General features: G+C 22.4%; 5 protein-coding genes across 15 annotated transcripts in view; 1 reads left to right on the top strand and 4 right to left on the bottom strand.

The window, feature by feature from the left end:
* LOC107073265 (uncharacterized) overlaps positions 1-26,082 on the top strand; it is a 183,405-nt gene that overhangs the window by 127,069 nt on the left and 30,254 nt on the right. The gene's annotated exons all lie outside the window — the stretch shown is intronic.
* On the bottom strand, positions 918-9,039 carry LOC149033383 (uncharacterized). Its single transcript, XM_089179494.1, has 6 exons — positions 8,881-9,039; positions 7,431-7,548; positions 7,082-7,340; positions 6,853-6,978; positions 3,244-6,086; positions 918-3,072 (listed from the first exon to the last, which is right to left on the bottom strand). Exons 1-5 carry the CDS (start codon positions 9,037-9,039, stop codon positions 5,639-5,641), a joined length of 1,110 nt encoding a protein of 369 aa, XP_089035620.1. The 3' UTR covers positions 918-3,072; positions 3,244-5,638.
* On the bottom strand, positions 9,869-11,540 carry LOC149033382 (uncharacterized). The gene is made up of 6 exons (XM_089179495.1): positions 11,398-11,540; positions 11,044-11,302; positions 10,813-10,941; positions 10,606-10,696; positions 10,169-10,314; positions 9,869-10,048 (listed from the first exon to the last, which is right to left on the bottom strand). Exons 1-6 carry the CDS (start codon positions 11,513-11,515, stop codon positions 9,898-9,900), a joined length of 894 nt encoding a protein of 297 aa, XP_089035621.1. The 5' UTR covers positions 11,516-11,540; the 3' UTR covers positions 9,869-9,897.
* Positions 13,425-15,619, bottom strand: LOC149033381 (uncharacterized). The gene is made up of 7 exons (XM_089179732.1): positions 15,616-15,619; positions 14,883-15,141; positions 14,650-14,775; positions 14,211-14,301; positions 13,884-14,029; positions 13,558-13,690; positions 13,425-13,475 (listed from the first exon to the last, which is right to left on the bottom strand). The coding sequence occupies exons 1-7, from the start codon at positions 15,617-15,619 to the stop codon at positions 13,425-13,427; spliced, it is 810 nt and encodes a 269-aa protein (XP_089035858.1).
* LOC149033380 (uncharacterized) lies at positions 23,614-25,137 on the bottom strand. 2 transcript variants are annotated; one of them, XM_089179597.1, is made up of 4 exons: positions 25,033-25,137; positions 24,229-24,374; positions 23,951-24,083; positions 23,614-23,880 (listed from the first exon to the last, which is right to left on the bottom strand). In XM_089179597.1, the coding sequence occupies exons 2-4, from the start codon at positions 24,357-24,359 to the stop codon at positions 23,830-23,832; spliced, it is 315 nt and encodes a 104-aa protein (XP_089035723.1). In that variant the 5' UTR covers positions 24,360-24,374; positions 25,033-25,137; the 3' UTR covers positions 23,614-23,829. The 2 variants fall into 2 exon arrangements, with proteins under 2 accessions (XP_089035723.1, XP_089035722.1); XM_089179596.1 differs by lacking the exon at positions 25,033-25,137 and having other exon boundaries at positions 24,229-24,393.

Below are 26,082 nucleotides of genomic sequence, written 5' to 3'. Positions count from 1 at the left end.
TTATTAATTAAACAAATTAATTGTGTCCTTACAATTCTTCAAGAACTGCATTGCTATGATTCAACAATCTTTGACCCAGATAAAAATTTATATAAACAGAAAATATTGAACCAGTAACGTATATAATGCATTCAATTTTGTCTTTATAACTTTTTAGAAATATGGAAAATTGAAGAATCTAAAAATAAAGATACTAGTATTTTGTTTAATAGTATAAGACTTTATTGAGAAATTTTAAATAATTATGCCTACACAACACATGTTGTTCTATAATAACACGTTTTTGTTAAAAAGAAAAATACCGTAATACTTCATAGAGCTCGTATATGTTTTTATAAAGAATATTTCTTAAAAAGTATTATATCAGCACAACTGTTAAGGCAAAAAAAAAATTACTATGTAAACGAAATAATTTTCAATCATTATTTTGGCATCTCAAACTATAATAATAAAGCAAGAAATGAACATATCGTATAAAGAAATTAATAAATAAGCTTTATCTTACTTTTAATAAAAAAAATATCTACAAGTACATATTTTATCAGCAATTACGTCTTTTTAATCAATTAAAATTAAAAATAAAAAAGATTGTTCAGAAAAATAGGTAACAAAGAAGTAGTTGATAAATTAAAAAAAATTCGCAGTTACCTCTCACGTGTTTGACTTACACATAAAAAATTAAAAATGATAAGAATCATTACGAGAAGAACTAAAATCAAATAGACAACATTCGAAACGTATCTGATCATCTCACAGTATCTAAAACAATAGAAAAAAATTATTAAATTTAAAATATATATATATAAAGAATGAAACTAAATATTTTCCACTAACGCAATAGATATATTATGACGATTTACAATATCAGTTATCCAATTGTATTCTTCCGTTAGTGTACTGAAATATCTATAATTATGCCAAGATTTTTTATTTCTTTCAAATGGTTGACGAATTTTTAATCTGTTTAAAAAAAAAAAAAAGAACATTTTACCATAAAAGTTGGATGCATAATATTAACTTAAATAAATCAAAATTTAAAACGTACATAATAATTCTACATTGACAGCAAGCGTGCTGTATAAAAATCAGAAACGCTGAAAGACTAAGACTGCCAACTGCTGCTGCTATAATAACTGTTACTGACTGGCCAATGAGCATACAAAAATACATCTTCCCAACGTGATCAATATTATTTTCGGTTAATGGTAATGTTAATTGATGAACATCCAATATACCAATATAATATAAAAAAGCATTTAAAACTGGTGGGAAAACGATTAAGAAGCAGTTAACATCAAAGAAAACTGAAAAAGTTAAAGAAAACGTATACCTTAAAAATATGAGAGTTCACACAATAATAGCTAATAATTATTCACACTTACACAATAAAACATACACAAAAGATTTGCTTTGACTGGTATACTTATGCAAAATGTTTAATTCTTCCACATCGGAAATTTTCTCGTGATCAAGTTTAAATCGAACAATAAGTAATCGAATCTTTAAATAAAAAATTAATTATTTAGTATAATACAGTATTTTTATTTTATATAAGAATGGTAATTCCAAAAATAAAAGTCTACTAACTGTTACGAAATGAATGTAAGAAGTAAAGTAAACGTTAATGAAAATAAGAAGTGATATAGTTTTTTGGATCAACACTACATTTGGTTTTCCATTGAATTTAGTTGTAAAAATCTCATACATCTGCATGAATAAACAATTTAAATATAATATATTTAGGATTAGGCGAAACACATGTCACCATAATATTATAGTTAGTAATGTTATTGAAAAAACCAATTCCATTGATCTCAAATATAATAATTAAAAAAACAGAAAGATCTTAAAACGAAACTATCATTGCTGAATAATTTATATTACAATACAAAATGCATATGATATAGTGAAAATAACAATTACCATTTGAGAACAAAATATTAATAAGTAGATAACTATAATTGAACAAAATAATAAGTGATCCTTTGGATTTCCATTAGGACGTTGATTTGTTAAAAACTGAAAGCAACGACTTGAGAAAAGAAAATGATGTTTCCCTATATCTCGTATTTTAGAAGACATGATAAAATATCTCACGAAATCCCACAGCAAACTGAACGAAATACAATCTTTTACTTACCCCTAAATAATTCAAATTGCTATCTATTTCGAATAGTGTAAAATTACAACAATCATAGTAATGATTGAAGTACTATAAATTATTCAATATAATTATTGGTAAAATATTATTCTCTTATCTTATAGCTATTCTATGTAAAATGTTTTCTATTCAGATATACTTGCCTACATGTATTGAAACAGATGCTGATTCCCATAATTAAGCAAGGGGAAAAAATACATTTTACTTTCTATTTCTAAGGACATGCGCAGAAGTGTTCTTTGATTGCAATCACAGTCAGTTGCACTTTGACAGCGGTGCAGAACACTAGTTTTAAAATTAGAGACATTTTCCTACTGACACTTAGTATAGTATACTTGTCTTTTACGAAAGAAATATTCCATAAAATGTTTTATGGTTTTATAGAAAACACATATTAGGATTTTTATTCAGAATGCATCAACAAATTATAATATATTTAGAAATTTACCTTTAAATATAATTCTCATTTCAAAACAGTAATAAAACATATTATTTTATTAATTTGTGGAACAGATATACTCGACAACTGATAAATATACTTGAATATTTCACTAATTACTAATATAAGTAAGTATTATAATCCTATGTGAATATTTGTTATTTCGATTTATAATTACGTGATATATATTTCTTTTTTTATTGTTTTTCGGATGTTCTCAATTATTGTATACTGTAATAAACCATTGCAAACGAAAGTGCTTTCCGCATCAACTGTAAAAAAAAATAATTAATCTTTAAAACAAAATTCATTTGTTATGAATGAGATCCTTTTACGTACAATAGAAAAAACTTCGTGTGATGATACAAACATATTTCCAATTGATAGAAAACTTGGTTTTCCACTTCTAACTATTATAAAAAATAGCAACTTTTGGGTACTTATAGATAGAGTATAAAATGGAACGTTACATCTACAAATAAAATATTTGTCGTCATTCATGTATACACTCATTTTTACACTATCAATTAAAAATTATATGAAGAAATTATTTAAAATTCTATAAAAAGGAATTTATTCCTTTTCACTACTGAACGATAAAATTTACTATATTATTAATTACACAAATTAATTGTGTCCTTACAATTCTTCAAGAACTGCATTGCTATGATTTAACAATCTTTGTCCAAGATAAAAAGTTATATAGACAGAAAATATTGAACCAGTAACGTAAATGATGCATTCAATTTTGTCTTTGAAACTGTTTAGAATTATAGAAAACTGAAGAATCTAAAAGTAAAGATAAAAGTAGGTTTCTGGATAGTAAAACAGTTTGATTTAAAAAGATACTAGTACTTCATAGTGTAAAAATTGTGCCAGCCCGTATTTACAACAAAATTTATCTTAAAAACCGGTATATCAGCAAAACTAATAAAACCAAAAAAATCACTACGTAAACGAAATAGTTTCAAATAGTTTTAACATTTCAAAACGATTATGGTAAAACACAAATTGAACATCTTGTGTAATAGAAAACATGAAAAATTCATACCTTTCTCTTACAAAAAAATAAACAATAATTATTATTACCAATACTGTGTTAATAATCCATTAAAATAATAGACAAGATTATTCGTAAAAATATAAACATAACGAAATATTAATAAAATAAAAAAATTCGCTGTTTCCTCTAATGTGTTTGACTTACATATAAAAAGTTGAAAATGATAAGAAACATTGCGAAAAGGATTACAGTCAAGTAAAAAATACTCGATATAGATCTGAGCATCTTTACATACCTTGAAAAATAAAATTATTAGATTTGATGGTAATCTAATTAGAAAGATAGTAGTAATAATTTAGCACTTACTCAATAGATATTCTATGACGATTTACAATATCACTTATCCAATTGTATTCTTGCGCCAGTGTACTAAAATATCTATAATTATGTTTAGATATTTTATTTCTTTCAAATGGTTGACGAATTTTTAATCTGTTTCAGAAAAAAATGATCATTTTAACATATAAGTTAGGTGTATAATAATAAATAAAACAAATCACATTTTTAAACGTACATAAGAATGCTACATTGACAGCATGCGTGCTGTATGAAAACCAAAAATGTTGAAAGAGTAAAACTGCCAATTGCAACTGAAATAAAAACTGTTACTGATTGACCAATAAGCATGCAAAAATACATCATCCCAACGTGATCAATATTATTTTCGGTTAATGGTAATGTTAATTGATGAACATCCAATATACCAATGGAATATAAAAAAGCATTTACAATTGGTGGGAATACGTTTAAGAAGCAATTAATATCAAAGAAAACTGAAAAAGTAAAAGAAAAAATATACTTAAAAAATAAGAAAAATTATAGACTAATAGCTAATAATTACTCACACTTACACATTAAAGCATACACAAAAAATTTGCTTTGATTGGTATACTTTTTTAAAATGTCCATTTCATCGCGATCGAAAATTTTCTCGTGATCAAGTTTAAATCGAACAATAAGTAATCGAACCTTTAAATTTAAAAATAATTATTTAGTATAAAACTGCATTTTTATTTTATATAAGAATGATAATTTCAAAAATACAAGTCTACTAACTGTTACGAAATAAAAGTAAGAAGTAAAGTAAACGTTAATAAAAATAAGAATTGATATTAATCTTTGTATCAATTGTATTGATGATGTTCTGATCAATTTAGTTGTTAAAAGCTGATACAACTGCAAGCAATAAACAGTTTATATAATATTTGGAGTCTAATTATGGATTAGAATAAAAATTGCATTTGATATTTTGAAAATAACGATTACCGTTTGAAAACAAAATATTAATAAGTAGATAACTATGATCGAACAAAATAATAAATGATCCTTTGGGTTTCCGTTAGGACGTTGATTGGACAAAAACAAAAAAAAACGATTTGAAAAAAGAAAATGATTTTTTATAAGATCTCGATTTTGAGAAGTCATAGTAAAGTATCTCACGAAATCCCACAGCAAACTGAACGAAATACAATCTTTTACTTACCCCTAAATAATTCAAATTGCTATCTATTTCGAATAGTGTAAAATTACATCAATCATAGTAATGATTGAAGTACTATAAATTAATCAATAAAATTACAAGTAAGAATTTCTATTTGTTTATAGGTATTCTATGTACAATGTTTTCTATTGAGATATACCTGTTCACATGTATTGAAACAGGTGGTGATTCTCATAATTAAGCTAGAAGAAAAAATACATTTTATTTTTAATGTCCCAGGACATGCGCAGAAGTGTTGTTTGATCGCAATCTCGGTCAGTTGCACTTTGACAGCGGTGCAGAACACTAGTTTTAAAATTAGACATATTTTCCTTATGACAATTAGCATAGTATACTTGTCTTTTACAAAAGAAATAATCCATAAAATGTTTTATGGTTTTATAGAAAACACATATGAGGGTTTTTATTAAGAATGCAACAACCACATTAATATATTGAAAAAATTACCCTTAATATTGTTCTCATTAAAAAAGATTAATAAAACGTAATAGTTTTTTTATTAACTTGTCGAGTAAATGTATTTGTTAATAGATAAATATACTTGGACATTTCATTAATTTCTAATACACAAGTAAGTATTTTAATTCTATATAAACATTTGTTGTTCTTATTTAGAATTATGTAATATATATATTTTGTTTTTATTGTTTTTCGGATGTTCCCAATTATTGTATACTGTAGTATACCATTGCAAAAGAAAGTGCTTTTCGCATGAGCTAAAAAGAATATAAAATTATCTATAAAATAATTGTAGATCTTAATATTAATCATATTTTTGTAAGTACTTACACTAGCAAAAATTTCATGAGATGCAACAAACATATTTCCAATTGACAGAAAACTTGGTTTTCTACTTTTAGCTATCATAAATAATAGTAATTTTTGTGTTTTTAAAGATAGCGTATAAAACGGCACTTTACATCTATAAACAAAAATTCTTTTTTTCGTTCAAATATAAAGCTTGTTTTTTTTTTAAAGTATACAAAGAAAAATAATTGAAAAGAAATATGTAAAATTCTATTGAAATGATTTCGTGTAATATTCTTACTGATCAATATGTTGTAACTCTTATAATTGTCTATTAAATAATACTTATCACTTTCTTACAACTCTTCAAAAACTGCATTGCTATGATTCAACAACGTTTGTCCAAGATAAAAGTTGATATACAACGAAAATACCGAACCAACAACATACATGATGCATTCTATTTTGTCTCTTAATGTTTTTAATAATACAGAAAATTCGAGAATCTGAAATAAAAAAATAAAAATAAAAAAAATAAATAAAAATAAATATCATATGCAAAAGTAACTAAATATTTCAATAAAAAAAAAATAAAAAGGAACATTTATGATCTAAAAAAAAAAAAAAATCAAAAAATTCATTTAAACAATATATCAAAAATTGGCTTCTATTATAATTCTAATTATGCTATTGTAATAACTATAATATTATAATGTTAATTTTTATGCTATAAATGCTATTTTTCATGATTTGACTTACGCATAAAAAGTTCAACGCAATGATAATCATTGCGAGAATTATTACAAACAAATAAACAATATCCGATATGTATCTGAGCATTTTAACATACCTTAAACAAATAAAAAACAACAAAAAAAGAATTAATAAATTTTATGAATATCTATACAAAAATATTATAATATTTAATTTGAAACACTTACTGAATAGATATTCTATGACGATTTACAATGTCGATTATCCAATTGTATTCTTCCGTTAGTGTAGTAAAATATTTATTATTTCGATCTGATTTGTGATTTTTTTCAAATGGTTGACGAATTTTGGATCTTTGTTTAATAGAAAAAACATTTTATTTTAACTCAAATAATTGAGTGCATAATTTAATACTTAAATAAAGAAAAAATTTAATTGTTTCACAAGAATACTTACATAATAATGCTACATTGACAACAAGCATGTTGTATGCAAACTAAAAATGTTGACATAGTAATACTACCAACTAATGTTAATATTACAATTCCTATTGATTCATAAAATAGCATTGTATAAAATAACAATCCAGAATGTCTAATATTATTTTCAACTAATGGTAATGTTAATTGATTATCCTTTAATTTGCCAATGGAATACAAAAAAACATTGAAAATTGGTGGAAATATCATTACGAAGCAATTAATATCGTAGAAAACTGTAAATGTCAAATAACATATATATATATATATATTATACAAAAATATAAACTTACCAAATTATTTGGTAAATAATTATTCATACTAACATAATATGGAATAGACCATACATCTACTTTGATAATTATACTTTTTCAAAATGTTTAATTCTTCCTCATTGCTAAATATTTCATTGTCAATTTTAAAACGCTTTAAAAGAAATCGAATCTAAATATAAGTGAAAAAAAAAAAAAAAAAAAAAAAAACAAAGAAAAAGTAATATTTCATTTTTAAATATAATATAACTCTTCATTTGTCGTAATTAATACAATTTAAATATAAATTTGTCTACGAACCGGTATAAACTTAATATAAGTATTTACGTATATAGAGTAAAAAATAAAACCTGTTAGAAACTTTTGAATACTCTTGAGTGTCGATTGCAGGGAATTTTCTTCCATTAGAAGCTCATAAATCTATATAAGTATATTAATACTTTGATAAGTGTTATTTATATATCATTAAATAATTTTTATATTTAAGTATAATTAATGATTAGTATAATTGTCACGACTGTGATATGAATTAATCAATCAAAAAAAAAAATGTAAATATGTAAATTTTATATTTGGATTTGAATAAGATAATAAGTAAATTATATATAAATAATTTATATTATTTGTATATATATATTATAGTGAATTAGTATTTAAGTAGTAGATTATATATAAATAATTTATATTATTTGTATATATATATTATAGTGAATTAGTATTTAAGTAGTAGATTATATATAAATAAATACTAATTTATAAATAGTAAATTATATATAAATAAACACTGATTTAAAAATAGTAAATTGTATAAAAATAAAAAAATACTAGTTTATAAATAGTAAATTATATATAAATAAATACTAATTTATAAATAGTAAATTATATATAAATAAATACTAATTTATAAATAATAAATTGTATATAAATAAATACTAATTTATAAATAGTAAATTATATATAAATAAATACTAATTTATAAATAGTAAATTGTAATAGTTTATAAATAGTAAATTATATATAAATAAATACTAATTTATAAATAGTAAATTGTACTAGTTTATAAATAGTAAATTATATATAAATAAATACTAATTTATAAATAGTAAATTGTAATAGTTTATAAATAGTAAATTATATATAAATAAATACTAATTTATAAATAGTAAATTGTACTAGTTTATAAATAGTAAATTATATATAAATAAATACTAATTTAAAAATAGTAAATTGTATACAAATAAAAAAATACTAGTTTATAAATAGTAAATTATATATAAATAAATACTAATTTAAAAATAGTAAATTGTATACAAATAATAAAATACTAGTTTATAAATAGTAAATTATATATAAATTATAATACTAATTTATAAATCCTAAATTATATATAAATAATTTATATTGTTTATCTATAAAAATAAATTAATAAGTAAATAAATAATAAATAAAATAAAAAAAAAGATAATATTTTATATAGAATAATTTTTCTAAAAGAAATAATTACCAGTAGCACAGGTAATGGTATTAAAAAAACACTAATTGCCAAAATTAGAAACAATTGATCATTGGAATTACGATCTGGACGTTGATTACAAAAAAATTTAAACAAACTGTTGGAAAAAAGAAATTGATTTTTCGCCAAGTCTCGACTTATCGAAGCCATGATGAAGTATCTCACGAGAGAATCAGAAACAAACTGAATAAAAATACTAACACTTACTATTACATTATTTATTCTAATTGCTATCTATTACCAATGAATAAGTACTTTGTATAAATTATCGATGAAAATAAAGTATCGTAATAAGGCAATCGATAAAATTACTTGGGGAAAATTGTTGAATATTTTTTTTACGTTTAGGGACATGCGCAAAAGGTTTCATTGATTGCAAATCTTAGTCAGTTGTTTTCTAACCACGGTAAAAGACACTCGTTTTAAGTATGAAAGAAAATGTTCACGAGAACAATAATAAACGTAAAAAAAAGATCCGAACTAATCTGTAACGTTGATAATACAGTCTCTTAAATATTTAATAAGAATAAATAGTGTATAATAATAAATAGAATATATATATATTTATTATCAAATATAATAATTAATTAAAAACAAAACTATTAGAAATTATCAATAGGAAAAGGTATCAAAATATTCTGATGAGTTTTTCTTATATACATATTCATTTAAAATGTAATTATTATTATAATATAAAAAAGAATAATATATATATCAAATCAAATGCTTTATACAATTATTACAAAATAATTGAAATTAACATTTAAATGACAACATATTTCAATGACTATAATTTGTATTAAAAATTGATACAATTTAATATACAATGTTATTTCATCTGAATATGAATGGTATCAATTCGTTATATCTTTTTAATGAATATTTTTAATGGTGACGAACAAAACTTTGATTTATTGAACATTATAATAAACCATTGCAAATGAAAGTGCCTTACGCATCAACTAAAATAATAAATATTATCATTAAACAAGATATTATTTAAAATATTTATTTATTCTTACTTACACCGGCAAAAATTTCGTGCGACGAGACGAACATTCCACCGATTGAAATAAAACACGGTTTTTTACTCCTGGTTATTATAAATAAAAGTAATTTTTGAATTTTCATCGACAACGTATAAAACGGAATGTGACACCTGTAAAAAGAAAAAAGAAAAAAATATCGCTTATATAAATATATTTCTTTATTTTATATAAGATATGATTCGTTTTAATTATTAAATTATTGTTTAATAAATGTTACAATATTTTCTTACAATTCCTCGAGAACTTCATTACTATAATCCAACAATTTTTGTCCAAGATAAAAATTGATATATATTGTAAATACAGTACCGACAATGTAAATACTGCATTCGATTATTTCAATCACATTTTCTGATTCCAAAGATAATTGAAACAACTGTAAAATAAATTACGCTATAAATGATAATTTTTTTTTCTTTTTTTTGATTATTTTTAAATTATATATATATATAATATTATATTTAAAATAAATTAATTATAATTTATTTAAAAATTTGTTCTTTTAAAATTAATTACAATTTATTAATATTAATTTTATTTATTATATTATAATATATAATTATTATATAAATTTTGTTATATTATATTTAATTATAATAAATTGCTGATATGTATATTATTTTTATATTATATAAATTCCAATTTTGTGGCAATAAATGTTACTCACGTAAACAAAATCAAAGACGACAAGGCTCATAGCCAAGAGAACTGTAATTAAGTAAGTTACCTTTGAAAAATCATTTAACAAATTGACGTACCTTGAACAAACAAACAAATAATTATATAAATTAATCTACGAACTTATTTCTAGAAATAAATTTATACAATTAATATAAATAACGAAAAATTAATATAAATATGATTTCCAACAAACATGGTAACATTTCTATAACGTAGTATGATATCCACTATCCAATCCCATTGATCTTTATGTGTTTTCATATAACAAGCGTTTTTTTCCATTGATTTGGAATTATCTTCAAACGGTTGCTTTAATTTTAACCTTTAAAAAGAACAAAAACAAAAAATAATAATTAAAAAAAAACAATAAAACATTAACACAAATAACAAAAAATGTAATCATTTAAATGAGTTTAAAACGAACATTATAACGTTGAATTGAAAACACGCGAATTCTACTGCTGTCAAATATGTCGAAAAACTAATACCACCAACTGTTGAAATAATAATTATGGCAAAGGTTTGATAAATAAGTAAACAATAATATATCGTTCCTGCGTTCATTGAATAATCAGCTGATGCGGGTAATATTAATTGATTATCATTCGATATACCAAAGAAATATAAAAATACTTTGAAAATGCATGGGAATAATATTGATGTGTTATAAGCGTTGAACAATACTGCAACAATGAGAAAAACAAAATTTATGTATAAAAAAAAATGTTTTAAATTATATATTATAATTATTAGTATTAAATATAATATATGTGCTTACTTAGTACAGCATATGCGTACGATTTAGTTTGCATGATACTTTTTTCCAAAATATTCATCTCTTCAATATCAGACAACAAATCACAATGATGTTTGAAATGAAAAATAAGTAATTTCATCTAAATAAAAAAATTATCAATTTTATTTTTTTTTTCCGATTAGCTTAATGTATCTCATTTATTTTATACAAATTAAACGATGTATATATTAGTAATATATATATACATATATCTATCATATTAATAATTACTATTAAATAATTAATAATAGTAAATAATATAATAGTATATATATTAATAGCACATATTAATAGTAATATAATTAATATATATATAATTATAAATAAATAATATATTTAAAAAAAATATATTAATAGTATATATATTATACTATTATATAAGTAATAATATTAATACATATATTAATAACATATATTATTATTATATATTATTATATATTATTCTTAATATATAATATTAATAATGTATTTGTTATTAATATTATTGGTATTATGATATTTATCAAAAAAAAAAAATCAAAAGAAAAAAAAATTAATAATTCTACATACGGTCGCGAAATTAAAAAATGTTGTACTATAGCCGCATAGCAAACACATTGACGACATTGTTTTGTGGAACAATTTGACGGTTGATTGCATTGAATAATTTGCCATTGAAAGTTGATAAAACTAAAATCAAAGTTGAAAAAAAAAAACTTTTACAAATATTTCATAATCTTATTATTATTATTATTTCTATTTGTAATATTTAAACAAAACTTATGAAACTTACGAAAATATGTAATTTCGTGTTGAAAAATAAATACAATGAAAAAGTATTAATGAATATAATAATAATAATTAATTAATTAAAATTATGTATAAACAATAAATGACGATCATTATTGAATACGAAAATTAAATAACATAAATTTGATAGAAACAGAAACTCACCTGATGTACAATACCAGGAAACAGGTAAAACAAAATGCTAAAGAATACAAACAAGTGATTGTTTGGACTTTGATCAAGACTTATACCCAATATTAGTTGAACTAGTCGATTAGAAAATAGGAAATGATGTTTGAAGATGTTTTGACCTCTCGATGCCATTATGAACTATCTCAAATTTTCACCAACAAAATAACATAATCGATATACAATTATATCTCTAGCAACTTCATTTTAAATTCTAAATTGTTCATCAATTATTATTGGACAAGAAAATTATATTAAATTGTGACACACACACACACACACACGCACATACACATGACAATATATGATTATAAATGTTTAATCAATAAAAACGAAACGTGTTCAAACGTTTTAACCCTTTCTTTTATATTTCCGTAATACTTCATACTATTTTCCCCTCAAGCACATAGAAACAAAAAGTTGTTTATAGGGGAGAAACATATGGGGGTTCCCAGCAATTAAATGAGGGAACATTTTCCATCTACTTTTTCTTATTTCTATTATTATTGTTTATATTTATTTTTATAGACATGCGCACAAAAGTCTTTTCATTGAAACATTGTCAATCGTATTTTAACCATCCTTGTGAAAACTACGGAGCTTGAACATAAAGTAAAAAGATTAACTATAATAATTAACAAGAACAAAATTATGGTTTCTTTGTGATATCAGTCTTCTGTCAAATGTTGTATCAAAATTGTAGTATTAGTGTTATTCATTTAAACAGAAAACACAAAATCGTGCAATTATTAAAAAATATGTTTCATCATAAGTGAAAGGTGAAAATGTACGGTATTTTTAATTATCTTATGGGGAAAATTGTTTGAAAGGAATAAAGTAAAAAATAACCGAAGGAAATAATGATGACGTATCTAATTATTACTACATTTTTATATGAAAATTAAAGCGTTGAAATAATCGTGTTTTTTTTTTTTTTTTTTTTTTTTTTATAACTATTCGAAATATTTAAAATTCTATTAAAACGAACAGAATCTTCTGTACACACCAATGTACATACAACAATTTAATAGTTTACTTTATTAACATTGTTGTTAGAATATATTATAGTAAACCATTGCAAAAGAAAATGCTTTTCGCATTAACTGAAATAAAAAAAAAAAGTATATAATATGTTTTGTTTAAACGATATATTATTATTATTATTATTGTTAAATATATACTTACAGCTGCAAATGTTTCATGCGATGACACAAATATACCACCAATCGAAAGCATGCTAGGTTTAAAACTTCTTGCAATCATAAATAATAGAAATTTTTGACTTTTATTCGTAAGAATGTAAAATGGAACTTGACATCTGCAAATAAAAAAAAAATAAAAAAAAAGATCAGGTTATTTCTCAAAACGAAATGATTATTAATGTCATCATAGTCAAATTTAGATAATTATTATTTATTTCATTCTATGTTTCTATCGTGAACAAAAATGAATAATATAAAAATACATTAATGATGTGAAAAAAAAAGAAAAAAAACTTCGTAATATCTTACAATTCTTCGAATACTATATCGCTATAATTCATCAGTTCTTGACCAAAATAAAAATTGATATAAATCGTAAGTATAGTACTTGTAATATAGAAACTGCACTCGATTAACATTGCTGCATTTTTCAAGTTTACAGATAACTGAAATATCTAAACATGAACGATGATATATATATTAAAATATTTATCAACAAAATATTAACTCTATATAATTGATTTTTTGTTCTATTTTTTTTTAATTTTTTTTTTTTTTTTGTAAAATAATACGAAGAGATAATACGGAAATATATTTCTTATATTTTTAGCAAATGTCTTTTTTTTTTTTACTTACATAAATGAAATCAAATATGATAAGTGTCATAGCAAAAACTACTGTGAATAAATAAGCTATCTTTGAAAAATCATTTAATGAATCTACATATCTGAAAAAAATATTTCAATCAGAACAATTAACAATTAACACTCTTTTTTTTTATATTAAATTGTAACCATTCAAACGTTTCTTAAAATAAATAGAAGACCAAATTAAGAAATTCCAAAACAATAATAAATGTTATTTAACATGTTTGATTTTAATCATTGTAAAGCACACAAAAAATGTTGCATATCAATAAATTTTTTAATGGATGCATAAAATTAAACAAGAAAAAAAAAACGTGTGTGCAAATCACACAAATTAGAAGTGAAACCTTTAAAAAACTTATGTAATATTTTTAACATATTTAATATTAAGTAGAATAATCTTTTAAACGTAATAAACAAATACTTACTGCGTAACTTTTTTATATCTATTAATAACATCGATTATCCAATCAAATTCTTCTTGTGGTGTATTGAAATAGCAATCATTTTCGATATATTTCGAACTTTTTTCAAACGGACGTCGTATTTTGAGTCTTCAAAAAAAAAAAATATATATATATAAATGACAGGATATAATTTAAACTAGAAACAAAAATGATAACAAATACAATTATAAGTTTGATTATTAATTAACACGCACATTAAAACGCGAAATTGATAACAAGCAAATAGAACAGCTATCAAATATGCTGACAAACTCACAGCACCAACTGTTACCCCAATACTAACTATAATTATTTGATAAATAAGTAAACAAAAATATTTCGCATTAGCTTTGTTAACATTGTTAACAGGTACGATTAGTGCTAATTGATTTTCCTCTAATATTCCCAAAAAATAAAGAAATATTTTCACAATGCATGGAGCTATTATTGAAATACTATATCCAGTAAAAAGACCTGAAACAGGATAATTTATTTCTGAAAAAACTGTATTATCATATGTGTAACTATTATTATACAGTATTATATATATATATATTATAAATTTATATTATATTATATTTATTAAAGATTATACTATACACTCTATAATTAATATTATATTATAAGAAAAGTATGTACTTTATATATAATATTAAAAATTATATATATATATATTATTATATTTATATTATAGTATATTTACATATTATATTATATAGTATATAATATAATAGTAGTATATTAGTATATAATATATACATATATAAAATTTTAATCCAATTTTGACCCAAGATTGCAATAAAAAAATAATCTTATTAAACAATAAAAATTTAAATCGGTGAGTTTTAAGATCTCCATTAAAAATAATGATGAAATACTAAAAAGAAACCGAAAATTTTTAATTTTTATTATAGAACATTTTCTCGAATTATTATAAAACAATAGGACACATCTTAATAAATTATCAATTATGATATTAACAATTATTACTATATTATAACTTACCAAAAACAATGTATGCATATATTTTACTTTGTTTAATATTATCTTCTAATAATGTTATTTCTTCCTTATTCGAAACCTGCTCGCAAAAAGCTTTAACATTAAAGTGTATTTGTTTCATCTAAAAAAAAAAAAAAAAGAAAGAAAATAAATTTTTTAAACAAATATCTAAATTAAATATCTTTCCATGCTGATTTAAATAAACAAAATTTTAACTAACCGTTAAAAAACTAAAGTAGGTATTGCTGTATGCTAAGAGAAGAACAATAATTGTCATTACTTTTTGAAGAGATCCGACTGCGGATTGCAGTAAGATTGTTGATGTAAAAAGTTGATAAAACTAATGTTCAAAAAATAAACATTTAAAAATAATTTTAAAATAATATTTAATAGAATATTAACAACATTTCTAATTATATATATATAATTACATATATATTTGATATATTTATATATTTTTTTATTAAAAAATAATTAATAAAAATATATAATTATATTTATATATATTATATTATATTAATTAATATATTAATTTGTTATTTTATATATATATATATATTTTTTATTATATAATAATTATAATAATATATATATATATAATAATATAATATATATGTAATAAATATAAATTATATCTTTATATATATATTATATTTATTTGTATAATTATTATTAATAATGTCTATTAAGTATTATTATTAAATTAAATTATTATTATTATTATATATATATATCAAATTATTATTAGTATATTAAGTATAATTTATATTTATATATATAAACAATATTTCTATTAATTCAAAGCAACAAATTTAAAAACAATCTCAATAAATATTCATATATTTATGAAATCTCATATAATAATGCATTTTAAAAATTTATTATTAAAATTAGAGACATACTTGATGCACCAGGCCAGGAGACACATAAAATGTTATAACACAGAGTAAAAACAATTGAAAATTTTGAGACTGATCAGGACGAAGACCCAATATTGATTGAACATACTTATTAGAAAAGAAAAAATGATTGTTAAACAATCGACTACCACCAGAAGCCATTGTAAACTAACTTACCAATTTCTACAGAAAATATTAAATAAGCATTTTTCTTTTCTTCCCCCTACTATACCATAGAAAAATTACGAATAATTTCTATTAAAAATTAAAACAATGAAAAATGAAATGAAATAATATGAAAATAAAAACCAATAATAATTTAATCGATACAATTGGCTAAAGAAAAGTTCGACTAGTTTATAGTTTTATAATGTGTTCCACATATTCAAATAATATAATTATTACTTTCTGCATATTTTGACAAATGTTTTTTTCCCAACAATTATACGAGGGTTGATTTTTCTATTACTTTTTATGTTTACAGACATGCGCAGTAGATTCTATTGATTTGAAACTTAGGTCAGTTTGTTTCCGACAACGGTACAGAACACTTGCTCATCTAGCTGCAATCAAATTACTATAGTGATTAAAACAAAGAACCTTTCTTTTTCGACAATACAATCTTCTGTGAAATGCATAAAATCTGGTTCGTTAAAACAATAAACTGATTTATTTACTTAAAAATAAGGAGCGATAAGACTTTTTTCAATGTTTAATATGTAATTACAGCGTACTATAGTAAACCGTTGCAAAAGAGAATGCTTTCCGCATAATCTAAAAAAAGATATATTTTTCTTATTTAAATGATACGTATTAATAAAAATTCAATTATTGTTACTTACTGCTGCAAATGTTGCATGCGAGGATACAAACATACCACCTATCGAAAGTATACTTTGTTTGCAACTTTTTAATATCATGAACAATAGAAATTTTTGAGCTTTATTAGAAAGTGTATAAAATGGAATGAAGCATCTGCAAATAAATTCAATTACTTCTAAGATAAAATCATTATTATCAGACAAAGTATCAATCTAACTGTATATCTAACTATCATCAAAATTGTTTATTAATTTTTTTATAAGAATTAAATAGTAATAAATATTTTTTTAATATCTTACAATTCTTCGAATACTATATCACTATAATTCATCAGTTCTTGGCCAAAATAAAAATTAAGATATATTGTAAGTATAGAGCCTGCAATGTAGGAAATGCATTCGATTATCATTGCTGCATTTTGAGAGTCCATAGATAACTGAAAAATCTAAATATTGAAAATACAATACAATAAAATTTTAAGTAAAATAAATAAGGCTGTATAATTATTATTATATGTTTCTTTTTTTTATATAACCGGAATATAATAATTTTATGTTTATCATATTTCTTATTTTTATAACAAATGTTTTACTTACATATATGAAATCAAAGGTAATAAGTGACATACCGAAAATTAATGAAACTAAATACGATATCTTCGAAAAATTGTTTAACAAATCAATATACCTGAAATAAAAAATATGATAAAAAAAGATATATATTTTATTTTATATATGTTTTTAATAAATTGAAACCATTGAAACATTGTTAGGAAAATAAATAGAAAAAAGAGCAAGTATGTTAGGGTTAAAACAGAGGGAATGCATTGTAATCTCTTTTGTTCAATTACCTACTAGAATTTGCTGTCAAAGAATTGCATAAAAATAAAGATGATCTGCAGTTGAATGGAAAAACGGAACTGTTGACATACGCGGACTACATTATTTTGTTAGGGAACCTTTCAAGTTCCCAATGCCAATACTTACTAAATATAATAATGTTATTAACATTACGTTCGAATACTTACTCCGTAATTTTTCTAGATCTATTAATAATGTCGATTATCCAATCCAATTCTTCTTGTGATGATCTAAAATAGCAATCATTTCCTTTATATTTCAAATTTCTTTCGAACGGACGCCGTATTTTTATACTAAAAAAAAGAACAAAATTGCAGAGATTTAATACAATTAAAATACTGAAAAATAAATAAATTACTACTATTATAAGATTGATTTAATCATTGAAAACGTACATTAAAACACGAAACTGATAGGACGCGAATAAGACAGTAAGCAAAAATGCTGAGAAACTCACACCACCTAATGTCAAAATTATAATAAATGCAGTTATTTGATAAATGAACAAACAAAAATAATGCACTCCTGCTTTGGTGATATCAACGGGTATTATCAGTGGTAAATTATTATCGTCCAATGTTCCTAAAAAATAAAGACATAATTTTACAATGCACGGTGTTACTACTGAGAAACCATAGCAATTAAAAAGACCTAAAACAAAGTAAAAATTTGTAAATATCGAAATATATTTTATCTATAAGATTTCATATATATATGAAATTAATAATTATATCTTATGTACATAGTATTATGTCATATTTTTTCTTACCAAGGATAATGTATGCATATAATTTACTTTGTTTGACATTTTCTTCTAAAAAACTTAATTCTTCCTCACTCGACACTTGCTCATAAAAAGCTTTAATCTTAGATAATAGTAACTTCATCTAAAAAATAAAAAAATAAAAAATATTTTACAGAAATCACTTAAACAATTATTAACATGTACACTTACGTCAAATTAATTTTAATAAAAGAATAAAACTAACTGTTAAAAAGCTAAAGTATGTTGTGCTGTAGGCTGTAAGAAGAACAAGAGTTCCCATCAGTTTTTGAAGCACTCCGTTTGCCGATTGCAGTTGTTCTCCTGATGTAAAAAGTTGATAAAACTAATGTTTAAAAAAAAACTTGTGCTAATTAAATGTAACGAGATTATTTTTAAGATTTTTATTTATATGTATAACATGTATAATTTTATTTTATTACAAATGTGATTTCTATTTTATATATAATAATTTATTTTAATTTAAAGTAATACAAAAATGTAAATTTTATTTTATTAAATATATTCATGCACTGTGTATATATTAAAGTGCACCACTCACTTGCAGTATCAATCCAGGAAGTAAGTAAAACATTATCGCACAAAGTGTAAACAATTGATCTTTTTGAGACTGATCAGGACGAAGACCTAATATTAATTGCACGAATTTATTCGAAAAGAAAAAATGTTCGTTGAATATTCGACCACCAGAAGTCATTATGAACTAACTCAGTATATTTCTAAAGGTAATATTAAATATACTGTTGATTTTCCCCTACTATCTTTTAATCAAAAATTCAAATTACTTTCTATTAAAAATTTAAGAAAGAAATGGAAATTCAATGACATGAAAATACTCAGAATAAAAATTTCATCTATAATACGTAGAAAAAATTGAAGTTCGACTAGTTTATAGTTTTATAATGTGTTCTACATTTTCAAATAGTATAATTATTACTTTGCGTATATTTTGGCATATGTTTTTTCTCAACAATTTATACGAGGGTTGATTTTTCTTCTACTTTTTATGTTTACAGACATGCGCAGTAGATTCTATTGATTTGAAACTTATGTCAGTTTGTTTCCGACAACGGTACAGAACACTTGTTGATCTAACTGCAATATGATTACTGTAGTGATTAGAAGGTAGTATCTATTTTGTTTGACATTACAGTCTACCATATATCCTATAGAAATTGTCATGTTAAACTGAAAACTTGCAGGTATTTATTTGTACATAAAAATACGTAAATTTTCATTTAATATAGAATGGAAAAAAAGAAGTTATAAGTAATTGCAGAAAAACATAACATATATATATATTCTATACAATACCATTGAATGTATTTAAGAAAACCATTAATCATGATTACAATTCGAAATAGTTAATATGATTTTGTTTTATGTAAAATAATTTCACCATCTTCAGTAAACAATATTAGAATTATAATTATGGTTTAAAATAAAAATTTATACTATACATAACTATAATAAACCATTGCAAAAGAGAATGCTTTTCGCATAAACTGTAAAAAAAAAATTTATATTTTTGTTTAAACGATATTTATATTTTTATGAAAATATATAAGATTATTGTTACTAACATCAGCAAACATTTCATGAGAGCACACAAACATACCACCAATCGATAGCATGCTTGGTTTAAAGCTTCTAGTTATCAGTAATAATAGAATTTTTTGAGATTTATTTGAAAGAATATAAAATGGTACTTGACACCTGAAAAAAAAAACACATAAGAATGAGTTATATATGAAATAATTATTAATATGATAGTTATATTTTAAAAATGTGATTCTGTTATATAAATTTATTTGTTTGATTTTTTTTATTATAAATTTATTTATTATAAAAAATTATAATAAATAAATTATAAATTATTATAAAATTAATGTCAAAAACATTAATGATGAAAAAATTTCGTAAATATCTTACAATTCCTTGAAAACCATATCGCTGTAATTCATCAATTCTTGACCAAGATAAAAATTGATATATAGTGTCATTATAGAACCTATAATATAGAAACTGCACTCAATTATTTCGACTGCATTTTTCAAGCTTATAGATAACTGAAATATCTAAACATACAAAGATGTAATATATTAAAATTTGTACCAACAAATATTAACACTATAATTGATTTTTGTAAAATAATACAAAGATATTACTTAAATATACATTTAATAAAAATATTAATGAAATATTTAATGAAGATATAATGTAAATATATATATATATATATAATAATAAAATATATTATGTATTTTATTTTATAGCAAATGTTTTACTTACATAAACAAAATCAGAAATGATAAGCGTCATAGAAAGAACCACTATTAATAAATAAACTTCCTTCGATAAGTTGCTTAATAAATTCACAAATCTGGAGGAAAAAAGAAAAATTATGATCAGCAGAAAAATTTCAACAAATACAAAATTTCCTATTTGATTTGAATTTCCTATTTGAAAACCTTTAAAACATCTTCTAAAAACAAATAGAAAACAAAATATAAATATTTTTAAATTATCAAAAAATAAATATTATGCATTTCTGATTTTAATAATTCTAAAGTTATAGTTAAAAAAAATAAACAATTTTATTAAAACATTGCACTAAACGAGTAAGGACCACATAATTTATTAAAAATCAATTCGAACAAGTATTTCTTTTTGTTAAATAACAAGCAATAAAATCTGACAACATTTGTTGGGGTTTTTTTTTTCTTTTTTTTAATATGCTGATAATGTTAAATAAAAAAATGTTTTTAACATAATACACAAATAATTACCCTGTAGCTATTTTTAAACTATTTATAACGTCAACTATCCAATCCCATTCTTCTTGAGGTGTTCTAAAATAGCAATCCACTTCGATATATTTTAAATTTCTTTCGAATGGACGTTGTATTTTAAATCTTCAAAATAAAAAAAATAAAAAAATAATAAAAATAGAAATGACAGAATACAATTTATACTATAAACAAAAATTATAACAAATACGATCATAAATAATATACGTACATTAAAACGCGAAATTGATAACAAGCAAATAGAACAACTATCAAATATGCTGACAAACTCACAGCACCAACTGTCATTACAATAATGAATGCAATTATTTGATAAAAAAGCAAACAAAAATATTTCACTTCTGACTTATTGACATTATTTACGGGTAATAATAATATTAATTTGTTATCGTCCAATATTCCCAAAAAATAAAGACATACTTTAACAATACATGGAAATAGTACTGAAAAACTATATATACTGAGAACACCTGAAAGAATGTAAAAAAAAAAAAAAAAGAAAAAAAAACTGTAAAATCGTAATATCATATGTAAATAAATTTTAATGTAATTGCTTACCACATAAAACGTATAAATATAATTTACTTTGTTTGATATGTTCTTCGAAAAAAAATAAATCTATCTCGTTGGACACCTGTTTATAACTATTAATTAACTCACTTTGTATTAGTTTCATCTAAAAAAAATGAAAGAAATTTTGTAACAATGATTACATTTCATTTTTAACATTATCTATTTCAAAAGAATACACTAACTGTTACAAAACTAAAGCAGGTATTGCTGTATACTAAGAGAAAATTAATGGCACCCATTGTTTTTTGAAGCACTCTGACAGCTGATTGCAGTGTTACTTCTGATGTAAACAGTTGATAAAACTAATTTTAAACAATAACTATTACGAATTAAATGTAATAAAATATACCTTAATATATATTATAATTATAATTATAGTTTTTATTTTTAATATTATAATTGTAGTATTATATTTACCTTTCTAAAAAAAATTTGTTTTAATTCAAAGTAATACAAATACAAATTCTATCTTATTAAATATATCAATGTATTAAACATTTAATAAAGTACACTTACTTGATGTATCAATAAAGGAAATGGATAAAATGTCATTGCACATAATAATAAAAATTGATCCCTTCGAGAATGATCAGGACGAAGACCCAATATTAATTGGATGAACTTATTCGAAAAGAAAAAATGGTCTGTGGACATTCGATTATCAGATACCATTATGAACTGACTCAAAAATTATCAATACGAAATGTTGAATACACATAAGATTTTCCCCTACTAACTAATAGAAAATTCTAATTTCCTTCTATTAAAAATGAAAGAAGAAAAAATGAAAAGAAAATACATGAAAATAGCACAATAATAATTTAATCGATAAAACGAAAGTAATCGATAAAGAGTAGTACGATACGTTTATAGTTTTATAATGTGTTCCACATATTCAAATAATATAATTATTACTTTCTGCATATTTTGACAAATGTTTTTTTCCCAACAATTATACGAGGGTTCATTTTTCTTCTACTTTTTATGTTTACAGACATGCGCAGTAGATTCTATTGATTTAAAACTTAGGTCAGTTTGTTTCCGACAACGGTACAGAACACTTGCTCATCTAGCTGCAATCAAATTACTATAGTGATTAAAACAAAGAACCTTTCCTTTTCGACAATACAATCTTCTGCGAAATGAATAAAATCTGGTTCGTTAAAACAATAAACTGATTTATTTACTTAAAAATAAGGAATGGTAAGACTTCTAAATTTTTAATATTAAAAATAATAATAAGTAAATGTCTAATAATTGATGAGGAAAATAACATATATATTCTAATAACACTAAATACAATTATGAAGAATTTAATCATTGTTAGTACAATTCTATTCGTATAGAACACTTTCAATCATCCATAAACAGCATTTGTAATGACTGTAATATTGTTTCAATGCAAATATAAATTACAGTGCACTATAGTAAACCATTGCAAAAGAGAATGCTTTCCGCATAATCTGAAAAAAGATATATATTTCATATTTAAAGATGGTATGTATTAATAAAAATTCAATTATTGTAACTTACTGCTGCAAATGTTTCATGCGAGGATACAAACATACCACCTATCGAAAGTATACTTTGTTTGCAACTTTTTAATATCATGAACAATAGAAATTTTTGAACTTTATTAGAAAGTGTATAAAATGGAATGAAGCATCTGCAAATAAATTCAATTACTTCTAAGATAAAATCATTATTATCAGACAAAGTATCAATCTAACTGTATATCTAACTATCATCAAAATTATTTATTAATTTTTTTATAAGAATTAATTGTAAAAAATATTTCTTTAATATCTTACAATTCTTCGAATACTATATCGCTATAATTCATCAGTTCTTGGCCAAAATAAAAATTGAGATATAAAGTAAGTATAGAGCCTGCAATGTAGGAAATGCATTCGATTATCATTGCTGCATTTTGCGAGTCCATAGAAAACTGAAAAATCTAAATATGGAAAATACAATACAATAAAATTTTACGTAAAATAGATAAAGCTGTATAATTATTATTATATGTTTCTTTTTTTATATAACCCGAATATAATATTTTTATATTTATCATATTTCTTATTTTTATAACAAATTTTCTACTTACATATATGAAATCAAAGGTGATAAGTGACATACCGAAAATAATTGTAACTAAATAAGATATTTTCGAAAAATTGTTTAACAAATCAATATACCTGAAATAAAAAATATGATAAAAAAAGATAAATATTTTATTTTATATATGTTTTTAATAAATTGAAACCATTGAAACATTGTTAGGAAAATAAATAGAAAAAAGAGCTAGTATGTATAACGGGTTAAAACAGAGGGAATGCATTGTAATCTCTTTTGTTCAATTACCTACTAGAATTTGCTGTCAAAGAATTGCATAAAAATAAAGATGATCTGCAGTTGAATGGAAAAACGGAACTATTGACATACGCAGACTACATTATTTTGTTAGGGGACAATAAAAAATCATTAATAATTAATAACGCGAAAAATAAAAATGGAAAAAAACAAATATTTGGTCACCGATAAACCTTTCGAGTTCCCAATGCCAATTAATACTAAATATAATAATGTTATTAACATTACGTTCGAATACTTACTCCGTAATTTTTCTAGATCTATTAATAATGTCAATTATCCAATCCAATTCTTCTTGTGATGATCTAAAATAGCAATCATTTCCTTTATATTTCAAATTTCTTTCGAACGGACGCCGTATTTTTATACTAAAAAAAAAAACAAAATTGCAGAGATTGACTATAATTTAAAAACTAGAAAATAAATAAATTACTACTATTATAAGATTGATTTAATCATTGAAAACGTACATTAATACACGAAACTGATAGGACGCGAATAAGACAGTAAGCAAAAATGCTGAGAAACTCACACCACCTAATGTTAAAATTATAATAAATGCAGTTATTTGATAAATGAACAAACAAAAATAATGCACTCCTGCTTTGGTGATATCAACGGGTATTATCAGTGGTAAATTATTATCGTCCAATGTTCCTAAAAAATAAAGACATAATTTTACAATGCACGGTGTTACTACTGAAAAACCATAGCAATTAAAAAGACCTAAAACAAAGTAAAAATTTGTAAATATCGAAATATATTTTATCTATAAGATTTCACATATATATGAAATTAATAATTATATCTTATGTACATAGTATTATGTCATATTTTTTCTTACCAAGGATAATGTATGCATATAATTTACTTTGTTTGATATTTTCTTCTAAAAAACTTAATTCTTCCTCACTCGACACTTGCTCACAAAAAGCTTTAGAATAAGATAATAGTAACTTCATCTAAAAAATAAAAAAATAAAAAAATATTTTACAGAAATCACTTAAACAATTATTAACATGTACACTTAACGTCAAATTAATTTTAATAAAAGAATAAAACAAACTGTTAAAAAGCTAAAATATGTTGTGCTGTAGGCCGTAAGAAGAACAAGAGTTCCCATCAGTTTTTGAAGCACTCCGTTTACCGATTGCAGTTGTTCTCCTGATGTAAATAGTTGATAAAACTAATGATTAAAAAAAAAACTTGTTCTAATTAAATGTAACGAGATTATTTTTAAGATTTTTATTTATATGTATAACATGTATAATTTTATTTTATTACAAATGTGA

This window comes from Polistes dominula, unplaced genomic scaffold (genome assembly GCF_049000335.1).
Source record: "Polistes dominula isolate Pdom_NZ unplaced genomic scaffold, Pdom_raw_medaka contig_27, whole genome shotgun sequence".
NCBI lineage: Eukaryota > Metazoa > Arthropoda > Insecta > Hymenoptera > Vespidae > Polistes > Polistes dominula.
This window is presented reverse-complemented; position numbering and strand designations above follow the sequence as displayed.